Raw genomic sequence first — 13,433 nt, 5'->3', positions numbered from 1 at the left:
ACTGTAGAGCCAGGCCAGAAAGAAAAGGATCTCAATGAAACCTCCCACTCTGGGAGGTGATCTAGCGGCAAAGATTCGGCGTTCGGTCGCCGCGATTAACCCAACCTAACCCGGCCACTCTTTGCATGTTTTTCCCCCTTTTACCACGCCATGTGCGGCTGTTACCACACAGCATGCTGTACAGGAAGGGGATTGGCTCGGTTTGCGGTGAAACAGAGAATCCCACATTAAAAAAAAATATAAACAGAAAGGTGCCCGAATTGGGGTCAGGATAAGTGCTGGCTGGATAGGATATTTCATCATAAAGGAAAAAGTTTAGCTGGTTTGTGCTTGTGCAGGAGGTACGTACATCGGTCTCGGTCTGGGATGTTGGGCGCCTTCTGGAGACCACTGCTAGGGTAGGGAAACCACACAAACCAGGGAAGGTAGCTCCCGCAGATCTACCAATCAAGATCATGATAAGTACTACTTGACACATGCTTCCACTTTAAGTTGTCTTTGGGGCACCACCTAAGTTTGTCAACCCTAATGCAGACACTTAAATGCTGCCCGCAGCCGAACACCGATACCATAACTACAGTTTATTCAAACAAAAAACAGGGTGTCCCAAGAACAATATCTAGATCCATCATCACCTCCGGGGCTCAGTATCTGCGTTTGGCAGGCTAAGCATGCACACGTATCACTGAATTACAAAATGCCATCGAACGTGTCAGAATGTTAGCGCGATCAGCTTCGAATCAAATGTACAGGCTCTTACATTTTCAGTGTACTGGGGGTAGCTTCGCCATGTGGTGTTGGCATCTGGCGCTGTTGCTGTCGGTGTCTCGAACAAAATCTGCTCCATGCCTGCAGCAGCAGATGAGCAAAAAGGCTACCCCCTGGTTGCTAGTAGTACTCACAGTCTACGGCCACTGCAGATTCAGTTCTTCGGTTTCTTTGGGACTGGCGGAGGCAAGCTTCCAGGCTTGGCACTTCGTTTGATGCCCAGAAAGTGTTCGACCTGCCAACGAACCAGTTAGTCAGTAGCAGAACTCCGAATATGGGATTGTCCATCATCTAATACACAATCAAATTACAGAAGACAGCAGGGAATGCACATGCCAACCTTTTTGTCCCCAAGCATGGGCGTCAAGCTCCCAGGTTGCTCTTTCTCCACGGTAGCAAAGCCGTTAGCGTCACTTGCTTGACTGAAATACAAACAGAAACTAGATTAGCCACCTCATCTGGAAAACTTGCAGAATATTAATAAAACAAAATCACACCAAGTTAGCTAGCCACGTCAATACAAAAGAGACTGACTACTACGTAGATCTTGAGTGGTAACATGTAATCTCCCATGCAAGCCCTTTAATGAGATAATAGGTGCTTCACACTATGATCAACTTGTGACCCCTCGCTTTCAATTTCTAAATCCAAGAGGCTTACTGTAAGGTTGATATATATGGCCATTAAATTCAATCAAAGTCAAATCATTCAAAACCTTTTTCAATGGTCTGCATGTTTGCATTGGAAGCTAGCATGTTCTTCTAACGTTAAACACCGAAATATGGTCGTGCACTTGATGCTCATTCAAGATTAAAAGCCACTATATATTATCATATAACCTTTTCGAAATGACAGCTCAAGATCAAACCAAAGGAGTCAGGAGAAATTAGTAAAGAAATAACTGTGTCCTACACAATACAGATCCAGGGAGTAATATTTGTGGTAAATGCATATCAGAATGTTAAAACAACTATGACAGCTTAGCAGCATCAACAGAAACAAAAACTACAGATGCTAGAAGAGTGATGCAAGCGTCAGCATACCTTGTTTTTGCATTGCCACTTAGAATGAGGTATGGTGTTTGGTTGCGAGCTTGGGCCTCTCTCATCTTTTCCGCGGCCATTAAAGGTGTGTCAGAAGATTTCATCCGCTTGGTTTTCATCTCATCCTGGTACTTCTTCTGCCGTTTTTCTTGTTTCATTTTTCCTGGACCCTTACCATGGAATTTGTGTGAAAGATCCCGGAATGCCTCCTTAGGTGTCATCTGAGGAAGTAAAAAAGTAGTTCAGAATAAAAGTTGCCATTTTTCACATCTGTTACCCCAGTATCACATAAATTGCAGGAAAAATAACCACCAATAATTATCATGTTGATGAAAACAAGAAAGTGTTGATAATGTATATAAAGAAGGCTATTCAGTTTTTGCTTAAAATCATAAAAAAGAAAAGCAAAATGCAGTTCAATGAACTAATGCATATTGTTTCTATTCATGGCTGGCCTAGTGCGGGTGTGTACTTACCACTCGACCAAATTCATCCATTCTTTCAATACGAATATCTTTAGGTCCATCCTCGACACCCACAAGCTTACTCTTTTTCTTGTCTGTAGTTCTGCCTCCCCAATCAGTGCCCTCATTGAGGCTTCCTCGCTCCTTAAGAATCTTCAAAGCACCAGCCAAACCCTTACCCACTGCAACTTCATGTATAACCTCATCTGGTTTGACTTCCTCCTCAACCTTCACTGGTTTTTCTGCCTGAGCATCCTCATCCATTGCTGCTAACCCATTTGTGTCATCTTTGACAAGATTATCTGAAGGCGTGGCATCATCATCTTCATCCATATACACATCATCATCTTCTGGCTTGCGTGTTTCTGGTAAAAGATAAGAATAGTAGTCAATATGTAAAAGAACTGATTAGTTGTGAACTCCAGAGCACATTTTTAAAATTTATATGCAAAATAGTTACAACTGGTTACCTTGATTCAGTTGTAGTCCCCACACGAACTCTTCCATCTCTGTGATAACAACCTTACTTTGCTGTGAATCTCCTTCTGTGGTATCTGTACCCTCTTGGCCCTTGGTTGCAGTAGCCAGTTCAACTACAGCCAGCGGACCAGCAGCCTCTTCCTTCTTCCTTAGGGCTAACTTTCTTGCTTGCTCCAGAGATTTCTGCAGATCTTCGTAATCGTCACCGAAAACAAGTTCTTCTTCAGCTGGTTTAGAAGGCTTCTCTGGACGCAATGCCCTTGATGCCTCTTCAGCTTTTGCAATGGCAGCTTCATACGCACTGCTTCTTTTTACAGCATCAGCCTTCTGCTCTTCCTCCCTTGCAGATTGTCTCTTAGCATCGTTCCTGGACCCACGATCAGCTGCCCCCAATCCAGAAGCAATCGCTTCTGCTTCAATCGCATCCAGGTCCAGCTTCTTCTTCTTCCTAAGGGATTTCTTTTTCTTTGGTTTTTTAAACTGAAGCATCTCGTCAGGGGTAAAATAGTCTGTTGACACCTTCGTGGTGGAAGTAAGATCTTCTGTCTTTTTCTGGACATTACCACCTTCAATCCTTTTCCGGAGCTGGTAACATAAAAAAATTAGTCAGTTGTCCATGTAATGTTCACATTCTGCCAAAAAAAAATTAGAGCAGAAAATGCCAGTGGCTGCACATCATGGTTTATGGGGCAAAAGATAAATTACCTCTTCTAGCTTCTTTTCTGCTTCACCGGTGAAACGTCCACCTTCATCAAGTGTCACTCCCTAATAAGTTAAAGACAAAACAATTACAGAAATATTCAGGAAATGCAAGCAAATGAAGCTAAACAACATGTTTACCTCATCTTCCATAGGGTCATCATAATGTGAGAGCATAGATTTCTTTGACGATGAATCCTCATTGAACCTACACAATCCAGTAAAATGGAAATTTGGGGAAACAAGATCTACAAGACAAAGCACATCCATGCTATGAGCATAGTGAACTTACTTGTCATCATAAGTTCCTTTCTTCTTTGAAGCCTTATAAGCTTCATCTCTTTGTTTCTGCTCACCAATCTCTATGTTCTCAAGCATATCAGCCTCTACAAATTATTGTATTCAGTTAGACAAAATGGGCAGACTGAGAACAGATACATATACATAATATAAAAACAAAAGAAAAAAGAAAAGAGGATCCATTACCTTCATTGATATCCCCATCTGCAAGAATACTCTGATCTTTGAGAGTCATGACAACTGCACCACCTTCCAATACCTTATCAAGACCATGAAGAACCTTAACACCAGATAAGTGGTCTGCATTTCCCAAAACAGAAAACAACAATAAATGTTAGATCACAGTGTTAAAAATAAATACTAATGAATTAAACCCAAAAAAAGCAGCATTTAGCCGGCAACTAGTGGTTCCCATAAAGAGATCTAACAATAAAGGATTTGTATAATGTCACTACCTCCAACTTGTTTATCTTCCTCTTCCTCATCGTCGTCGTCGCCATTATCTGCCAAGATATTATCCTGACATCAAAACAAACTACGGTTAGGGAAGAACACATACCTCATGACAGTATATCCAAAAATAATTGGCAATAGTCACCTGTTCCTCCAATGCTCGTGCAAGAAGCAATGCTTTCTCCTTTTCAGCTTGCCTTTTCTCATCAAGTTTACGACTCTTTCCCACCCATGACAATATCTCAGAAACCCCGTCATCACTGTCCAGTATTCCTCCTTCCTTTTTGTCCTTCAATCTTTCTTCCTTTGCCCTAAAGGAAATAACCTGATTTAGAAATTATTTGCATGCTCCATTGCTTAGTTGCAAAATTGGACAGCAAGAGAAAATATCACCATAGGATGTTAGCATTATTTGATTGTCATTGTTTTCGATTGTTATTGTTTTTTTGCAGTATTGAGAACTTCAACCATCAGCAGGTCAGTCGGGATCTAGTTGTTTTAACATGGGAACCTTGACAAACCTATTTGTACAGGTATCAGTATCAAAAGAGTTGTGCAGGTATTATATCGGCACCGAAATGCACTTCATATCCACATCAAATGTGCTGGAGAGTGGAAACAGAAATTCCATCTGCCACAACTTTGAATGCCTTGTACATATGAAAGCAAGAAGTAGAATCAGTCGTGTTTCCTAAGCGCGCTGGCTTGAGTTAATCAATGCATCAATAAGATCTACCCTATATAGTGGCAAGATTATGGCCATAAAAATGTTCTACGAAATTCCATGGAGTCGTCTATCACATATAATATTCTGAATCTGAACTGGGCAAATGATATAGGTACACAACACGCTAGCAAACTGAAGTGACGAACAGAAAAGACATTATTAAGGAATTACCTCGCAATGCGATCTCTGAGCTCTGCGGTTGCGGGCTGCTCAGCCTCCCCTGAAGCATCAACTCTCGGCTTATGATCCTCCTCATCGCCCTTGGACAGATCTACATCGTCTTCTCCACGACCCTTCCCCCTTGACTTCTCACGCTCCCTATCCTCCCTCTCCCTGTCTCCCCTCTCCGCCCTATCCTTGTCCTTGTCTCTGTTGCGGCTTCTCTCCTTGTCCCTGTCCCTCCGTTCCCTTTCCTTATCCCGCTCCCGCTCTGGTTCCTTCTCCCAATCTTTGCCTCGATCCCTCTCCCGATCCTTGGCTCGGTCGCGGTCGCGGTCACGGCCACGATCACGTTCTGGCTCCTTATCCCTGTCCCTGTGCTTGCTATCCTTATCCTTGTCTCTCTCCCTCTCCCTCTCCCTATCCCTATCCCTATGCTTGCCGTCATCCTTCTCCCTCCTCCTATCATCCTTATCTTTCTCCCTCTCCCTGTCCCTTCTGCCACTGCCATGGTGCTCCTTCTCGTCCCGCCTGTGCCTGTCCCTTCTCTCCCTGTCCCGGTGCCGCTCACCACCATCCACCTCCATCTCGTCCAACGCCGCATCTCTCGAGTCATCAGCAGCACCCATGACCAAAAACTCAAAATCAGCACCGGATATCAGCCCACTTGTCCACCTGAACATACGAAACCACATGAATTCACAATCAGTTAGAGAATGTTATGTTAACGTTCCACAGATCGTAACCACTACGCATCGACAAATAGACACGACCGAAACCCCTCTGAAACCCTAACCCCGCCGATCCGGAGGAGCGCTCGAAAGGGAGCCTCGCGGCTGCCAAATTGACACGGAACAAGCAAGCGGAGAGGAGCTAGCTTACCCGGAAAACGATTCAGGAGGAGGAGCGTGCGTGCCCTCGACGTTGAGAGAGCCGGCGCGGCGAAGGAGCGCGACGACGGCGCGGGCGGGCAGCTCGGGAGGCGCAGACCGCGCGGACGGCGGAGGGGAGGGGACCAGACCAGGGCGGGCGGCCGTCGACGGAGGCGTAGCAGAGAGTGGCGCGGCCTGCGGGGCTGCGGCGGCGAAGGCGTCGAGCAGCGGGGCGAATCGGAGGCGGCGGCGGGCAGGCGGCGAACGCGATGCTGGCAGCAGCAGAATCCGATGGACTTGGGGCCTAACGCTGCTGCGCTCAATTACGTCGGTGAAGGATAGGTAGATCTGGCCCAGTACAAGAAGTGGCCCGAACCAGCCTAGTCACCAACGTGCCAATTTAATTTGGGCTCTAAACCTCGGCCATTGAGCCCAGGGCCGTGTTGGCGCACGGTCAGACCGGTTGTCGCCTAGTCGGCGGCGAAACCAACGAACGTCGTCCGGGAAGGACCCGTCGGGGCAGGCGCACGCAGGGTTGTTCTAGGATTGGCAGGCCACCTAGAACGCCCTCAATCGACGTAAAGACGAAAAAGGAACAGCAGATAGTAGATAGAAAAAACTAGGGTAAAAGAAAAGGTAAAAAGATAAAAGTGTTGTATATTTGATCGATTGAATGCCCTAATCGGCCATGACCCTTTATATTTGTAGAGTGGGGTGGACTTATCCTGCAAGAAATTCTATTACAAGATCTAAATCTATTAAAATTCCTAGTTATATTTGGATTCCACTTGGGTCAGACCGGTCGGCTGCTGCCAGATCAACTACAGTGTCTGACCGGTCAGACCGCTAGGGCACACCAGTCAGACCGGTCGGTACTGTCTATTGCCAATTTTGGTCGTCAACATATGCCTCCCTATTCTTTGGCAAAACTTGCGTGACAAAGAATGCTCTTCTGGATCAAAATTGTCTAAGGGCGATGAATACATCGGCCATTTTTTGTGATAAGGGCGATAACAATTTATCGGCCATATCTTGCTTCTTCTTCAAGTTGATGACGAAACAATTTGCTTAGGCCTCCATACCTGCTTCATGGTCGCTGACCTTGCTAGTACAACCTCCGCTTGCTGTTCCATGGACTCCTTCTTACGCATCCGTTGCAGCCTCCTCTTTTGGGTGTGAGACAAGACTGAAGGACATGAAAGCATCTAGGCCCCTAATTCGAGTTTTGGTAATTAATGACAACGGTTTGTGGATTAACGAATTCATTTGAGATAATGAGTATAGGTTGATCCACGAGTGAAAGAGATTTGGTTGTGAGCGTATGGAGTTTTTGAGATGATAGGCAAAGCTCGGACTCAAGGCAAAGGTATAAAATAGGGCTTTTGCGTTTTACCGGTCACAAGGCGTTTAGTGGATGAAAAGTGACCGGATTTGTTGGATAGATAGCCGTACTATCAAGAGGGGTTGTGTACTCATGCTTGACGGGTCTTTAGTGCCATTTTGCTCAAAATGTCTAGTTGCATGCATGAGGGCTAACGGCGTTTTGAAAAGATTTGAAATTGACTAAGTTCGAGTGCTGACTGAGTAACGGCGGACAGTCCGCGCCTGAGGGGCGGACAGTCCGCGCCCGTTCCAGAGAGCTTGCAGAGGCTCTGGTGGGCTAGCGGACAGTCCGGCCCAGGTGGGCGGACGGTCCGCCACTGTTTTTCAAATTTGTACCAGAAAGGGTGTCTAACTGGTGTGGGCTTCAAAGTTGAACGGCGGACAGTCCGGCCATGATGCGCGGACGGTCCGGCGGCTAATTTTAAATTTGTACCAGAGAGGTTGTTTCTCTGGTTTGGGCTGAAAAGTTAAACTGCGGACGGTCCGCTTCTGAGGAGCGGACGGTCCGCAGGCTAATCTCAAAGTTGTTCCAGAGACATTAGTCTCTGGTGGGTTGGAACTCTTAACTGCGGACGGTCCGCCACTAGGGAGCGGACGGTCCGCCAGGGGTTAACGGCTAGTTCTGACACACATTAAATGCACTCTGACTCACTGGTTTATAACGGCGGACAGTCCGGTTTTTGAACCGCGGACGGTCCGCGACTTCGCAGAAAAGAGTGTAACGGCTAGTTTTTGGAAGGATGTCTATATATACCCAATGCCCGGCCATTGGGTGGGTCTCTTGGCCATTTGGATAGCATTCTTGACACATTAGAGCTAAGGCATCCCTCTCTCACACACACTTGCTTAGAGATTGCATTTTTGAGAGTGTGAGAGCTTCCTAGTGCATTGCATCAAGAGTTTGAGCTTTGTGGCATTAGGGAAACTTCAAGCAAGCGTCATCAACTTGTTACTCTTGGGAGTTGCCGCTCCCTAGACGGCTTGGAGAAGTGGATTTCGTGGAGCACCTCCAAGGAGATTGTTGAGGAGCCCCGATTTCGGTTGTGAGAGGTTTTGTGCTCACCTCACCGGAGTGGTGAAGAGCAACTCTAGTGGAATCGAGGTGTGGAGCGGTTCCTTGATTCAAGCCGGCTCAAGATCAAGAGGTTCTTGATAGGGGAGCGGTTGATTCTTGGAATCCACCTCAACGTGGATTAGGGGTGACCGGCAAGTCATCGACACCACGGAATAATTTCTTGTGTCAAGCTTGGTTACTTTTCTTGCTCTCTTTAATACTTGCTTTTACTTTGAGCAATTTTCTTTACTAGAGCTTGAATTGTGTCTTGTCACCCTAGTTGCAAACCCATCTAGAGATAGTAATAGCTTGACATAGGGCTTTCCTTTGTTACTAATTAAATTTCTCTAGTGTTATTGGTTTTAGATTTTAAACCGCCTATTCACCCCCCTCTAGTCGGTGTTCTTGATCCTACAAGTGGTATCAGAGCTAAGTACTCCATTAATTAAGGATTTAACCATCTTGGAGTAGAACAATGACTAGTGATCATGGGATTCATGTTGGGAAGCCACCGTTCTTTGATGGGAACAATTATGATTATTGGAAGACTAGGATGTCGGCTCATCTCAAAGCCATGAGTAGAAAGCTATGGAGAGTAGTAAATGATGGATATGTCATTTTGGACCCAAAGAGTTTGACACCCCTAGATGAGGAAAATGAGACACTAAATGATCAAAGGGTTAATGTGCTCTTTAGTGCTCTTGATGTAAATGAATTCAATAGAGTCAAGAGCCTCACAAATACAAATGACATATGGAAGAAGCTCATGGAAATTCATGAGGGTACATCAACGGTGAAGGAGGCCAAGCTATACTTGCTTAAAGGAAATTTTAGTGAATTCACCATGAAGAAGGATGAGAGCATAGCCGAGATGTTCAACCGGCTAAATGACATTGTAAATGATCTCAAGGGACTTGGATTTGAGGTACCGGATGGGGATTTCAACCACAAGTTTCTTAGATGTCTTCCGGAAAGATATGACACAATTGTGACCTTACTTGTAAGGTCAAATGTGAAGACCGCAACTCCCACACAAATATTGGGAGAAATTCTCACCCATGACATGTTCAAGAAATCTCAAGATGAAGCTCATGGTGGAGAAATTGATATGAAAAAGAAAAGTGTGGCATTCAAAGCTCAAGATAGCAAAAATGAAGAAGAAAGTGGATGCCAAGAAGAAGAATCGGATGAGGAGATGGCTCTTTTTGTCAAGAGATTCAATAGAATGATGAGCAAGAAGAGCTTTGGCAAGAGAGGTCAATCATCAAGAAAAAATCCTTTTGTGGACAAGACTTGCTTCAATTGTGGTGAAGTAGGTCATATCATTGTCAATTGTCCAAACAAGAAAAAGGACAAAAAAAATAATGAAAAGAAGAAGAAGAAGTTCATCAAGAAGAAAAAGAATGGCCAAACTTATTTTGTTGAATGGGATTCCGATGCAAGCTCCGATGATGAGATGATGATGACAAGCCATCCAAGGGAGTTGCCGGGATCGCCATCAAGGAGGCTCCATCACTCTTCTCTACACCACATTGTCTTATGGCAAAGGGTGGTGCAAAGGTACAACAAGATGGTGAACTTGATGAATATTCATATGATGATCTTGTTGAAATGCTTAATGATGCCGATGAATTCATGACAAAGGAAAAGGCAAAGTTGAAGGACTTGAAGTTGAAGTTTACTTCTCTTCAAGATTCCTATGAGGAGCTAAAGACTTCTCATGAGAATCTCAAAGAAACTCATGAGAAGCTTGAGGAAGCTCACAATACCTTGCTTAGTCATGAAAGAAAAGCAACCTTGAGCATTGGTGTCAATTGTGATTTAATTGATGATAAATCTTGTGGCTCTAGCTCTACTAGTTCTTTGGGCACCAAAATTGATAACCCTTCTTGCAATGAATCTCTCATTATGGAAAATGATTTATTAAAGAAAGAGGTTACTTGCTTGACTAATGATTTGAGAAAATGCTATGATAGTAGAGCAAATTTTAATCATTATTGGGCAAGCCAAAAGTTCACCTTGAACAAGCAAGGGTTTGGATATATTCCTAAGAAAGAAAAGAAGGCTTTTGTGCAAACTAAAACTACTTTTGTGAAGAGTAGTGGCAAGCCATATTGTGAGAAATGCAAGAAGGTTGGCCATGTTGAGAAGAATTGCACCAACAAGAAAGTCATATCCTTTGATTCAAGTTACATGCTTATGAAAAATTCAAATGGCAATGTTAGTGCAAAATTTGTTGGTATACCTATAAATGGTGCTAAAAAGAATGCCATTTGGGTGCCAAAAGTCTTGGTCACTAATGTGGTCACTAACGTTCAAGGACCCAAGAAAGATTGGGTACCTAAAAAGGTTACTTCCTCTTTGTAGGTGAATTACAAGTCCGGAGGAAGACATTGGGTGCTTGATAGTGGATGCACTCAACACATGACCGGAGATCAAATGATGTTTTCCTCTCTAGATGAGAATGTTGGTGGCTATAGTGACATTATCTTTGGTGACAATAGCCGGGGCAAAGTCAAAGGAGTTGGTACAATTCCTATCTCAAGCAATCATTCTCTCTCAAATGTATTGTTAGTTGATTCTCTCAAGTTTAATCTCTTAGCGGTCACTCAACTTTGTGATTTTGGATATAAGTGTAGTTTCACTAAAGATGATGTTGTAGTGACTAGCTTGGATGGAAAAGATCACATCTTTACGGGATTTAGACATGAGGATATATATCTTGTGGATTTTGCAACTAAAGAGGCAAATTTGTCCACTTGCTTATTCACTCAATCATCTTTGGGTTGGTTATGGCATAGAAGGCTTGGTCATGTTGGCATGAAACAACTCAACCGACTTTTGAAGCATGATTTAGTAGTTGGCTTGAAGAATGTGAAGTTTGATAAAGATAAGCTTTGTAGTGCATGTCAAGCCGGAAAGCAAGTTGCAAATACTCATCCCACTAAGAGTGTCATGTCAACCGAGAGACCTTTGGAATTATTGCATATGGATTTATTTGGGCCTACAACATATAGAAGTATTGGTGGAAATTGCTATTGTCTTGTGGTAGTGGATGATTACTCAAGATATACATGGGTTTTCTTTCTTCATGACAAAGCCGATACATATGACACATTCAAGAAATTCTTTACAAGGGCCGAAAATGAATTTGAGCTCAAGGTGAAGAAAGTAAGGAGTGATAATGGAAGTGAGTTTAGAAACACAAGAGTTGAGGAATGGTGTGATGTGAAAGGAATCAAGCATGAATTCTCAACCAAGTACACTCCGGAACAAAATGGTCTTGTTGAAAGAAAAAATAGAACCTTGATCGATATGGCAAGATCAATGCTCTCCGAGTATAATGTTTCGGATAGCTTTTGGGCCGAAGCAATCAACACGGCGTGTCATGCCTCAAATAGATTGTATTGCCATAGATTTCATAACAAGACCCCATATGAGTTGCTCGTTGGAAGGAAGCCAAATATATCATATTTTAGAGTGTTTGGTTGCAAGTGCTATATTCTCAAGAAGGAAACTCGGTTATCAAAGTTTCAAAGCAAATGTGATGAGGGTTTTTTTCTTGGATATTCATCTAATAGCAAGGCTTATCGGGTCTACAACAAAACACATGGCATTGTTGAAGAAGCATATGATGTTGAGTTTGATGAAACAAATGGTTCACATAATGAACAAGAAAATCTTGATGATGTGAGAAGTGATGGTTTGAGAAATGCAATGAAAAACATGTCAATTGGTGATGTTAGACCAAGAGAAGAAGATGAAGATGAAGATGGTCCTTCTATCTCTACAAGAGTTAATCCTTCAACTTCTATCTCAAATGATCAAGCACAACAAATTGTACAAGATTCAAGTAATGATGATTCTCAAGTACAAGATCAAGTTGGTTCATCTAGTGCACCTTCTCCATCAACTCAAGAACCCATTGCTCCTCAAAGAATTCATCATGTTCTTGCAAAGGATCATCCGGTGGATCAAATCATGGGTGGTATTAGCAAGGGTGTCCAAACTCGATCTCGCATTGCTTCATTTTGTGAACATTATTCTTTTGTATCTTTTCTTGAACCTAACCGTGTAGATGAAGCATTGAGAGATCCGGATTGAGTGAATGCTATGCATGAAGAATTAAATAATTTCACCCGGAATCAAGTTTGGGATTTAGTTGAGAGGCCCAAGAATTATAATGTTATTGGCACTAAATGGGTCTTTAGAAACAAGCAAAATGAAGATGGAATGGTTGTGAGAAACAAGGCAAAATTGGTCGCTCAAGGCTTCACTCAAGTCGAAGGTTTGGATTTCGGTGAAACTTTTGCTCCCGTTGCTAGATTAGAAGCTATTAGAATTTTATTAGCTTATGATTGCTCTCACAACATTAAACTTTTTCAAATGGATGTGAAAAGTGCTTTCTTGAATGGCAAGATTAGTGAACTTGTTTTTGTTGAGCAACCTCCCGGTTTTGAAGATCCCAAGAATCCAAATCATGTATACAAGCTCTCTAAAGCTCTTTATGGTCTTAAGCAAGCTCCACGAGCTTGGTATGAAAGATTGAGGGTTTTTCTTATCTCTAAGGGCTTCAAAATTGGTAAGGTTGATACTACTTTGTTCACTAAAGATATTGGTAAAGATTTGTTTGTTTGTCAAATTTATGTTGATGATATTATCTTTGGTTCAACTAACCCAAGTTTTTGTGAGGAATTTGGTGAAATGATGTCTAGGAAATTTGAGATGTCCATGATTGGTGAATTGAGTTTCTTTCTTGGACTTCAAATCAAGCAACTCAAGGAATGCACCTTTGTGTGTCAATCAAAATATGTGAAGGATATCTTGAAGAAATTTGGTATGGAAGATGCAAAACCAATCAAGACTCCTATGGCCACCAATGGGCATCTCGACCTAGATGAGGGAGGTAACCCGGTTGACCAAAAACTTTACCGTTCTATGATTGGTAGTTTGCTTTATTTGACCGCATCTAGGCCCGACATCATGTTTAGTGTTTGCATGTGTGCACGATTTCAAGCCGCACCTAGAGAA

The 13,433-nt window shown here is 43.2% G+C and overlaps 1 protein-coding gene across 2 annotated transcripts; it reads right to left on the bottom strand.

Moving 5' to 3' along the window:
- Nucleotides 1-441: 441 nt before the first annotated feature.
- LOC120641805 (SART-1 family protein DOT2-like) lies at nucleotides 442-6,301 on the bottom strand. 2 transcript variants are annotated; one of them, XR_005662412.1, is made up of 14 exons: nucleotides 5,976-6,301; nucleotides 5,106-5,768; nucleotides 4,353-4,518; nucleotides 4,210-4,273; nucleotides 3,941-4,054; nucleotides 3,747-3,840; nucleotides 3,596-3,662; nucleotides 3,461-3,520; nucleotides 2,746-3,340; nucleotides 2,288-2,640; nucleotides 1,812-2,032; nucleotides 1,109-1,190; nucleotides 761-1,003; nucleotides 442-685 (listed from the first exon to the last, which is right to left on the bottom strand). XR_005662412.1 is itself a non-coding variant. In XM_039918048.1 (13 exons), the coding sequence occupies exons 2-13, from the start codon at nucleotides 5,720-5,722 to the stop codon at nucleotides 923-925; spliced, it is 2,514 nt and encodes an 837-aa protein (XP_039773982.1). In that variant the 5' UTR covers nucleotides 5,723-5,768; nucleotides 5,976-6,301; the 3' UTR covers nucleotides 603-922. The 2 variants fall into 2 exon arrangements, 1 of the variants encoding a protein (XP_039773982.1); XM_039918048.1 differs by having other exon boundaries at nucleotides 603-1,003.
- Nucleotides 6,302-13,433: the final 7,132 nt, after the last annotated feature.

The sequence above is a fragment of the Panicum virgatum genome, chromosome 7K (genome assembly GCF_016808335.1).
Source record: "Panicum virgatum strain AP13 chromosome 7K, P.virgatum_v5, whole genome shotgun sequence".
NCBI classification, from domain to species: Eukaryota; Viridiplantae; Streptophyta; class Magnoliopsida; order Poales; family Poaceae; genus Panicum; species Panicum virgatum.
This window is presented reverse-complemented; position numbering and strand designations above follow the sequence as displayed.

Bases quoted from the DNA above. Each gene is read 5' to 3' on its own strand.
- LOC120641805 (XM_039918048.1), bottom strand. From the start codon at position 5,722: ATGGGTGCTGCTGATGACTCGAGAGATGCGGCGTTGGACGAGATGGAG. The intron at 4,055-4,209 runs GTAGTGACATTA...TGGGAAATGCAG, and splicing joins GGAAGATAAACAAGTTGGAG to ACCACTTATCTGGTGTTAAG. The intron at 3,521-3,595 runs GTAAACATGTTG...TTAACTTATTAG, and splicing joins ATGACCCTATGGAAGATGAG to GGAGTGACACTTGATGAAGG.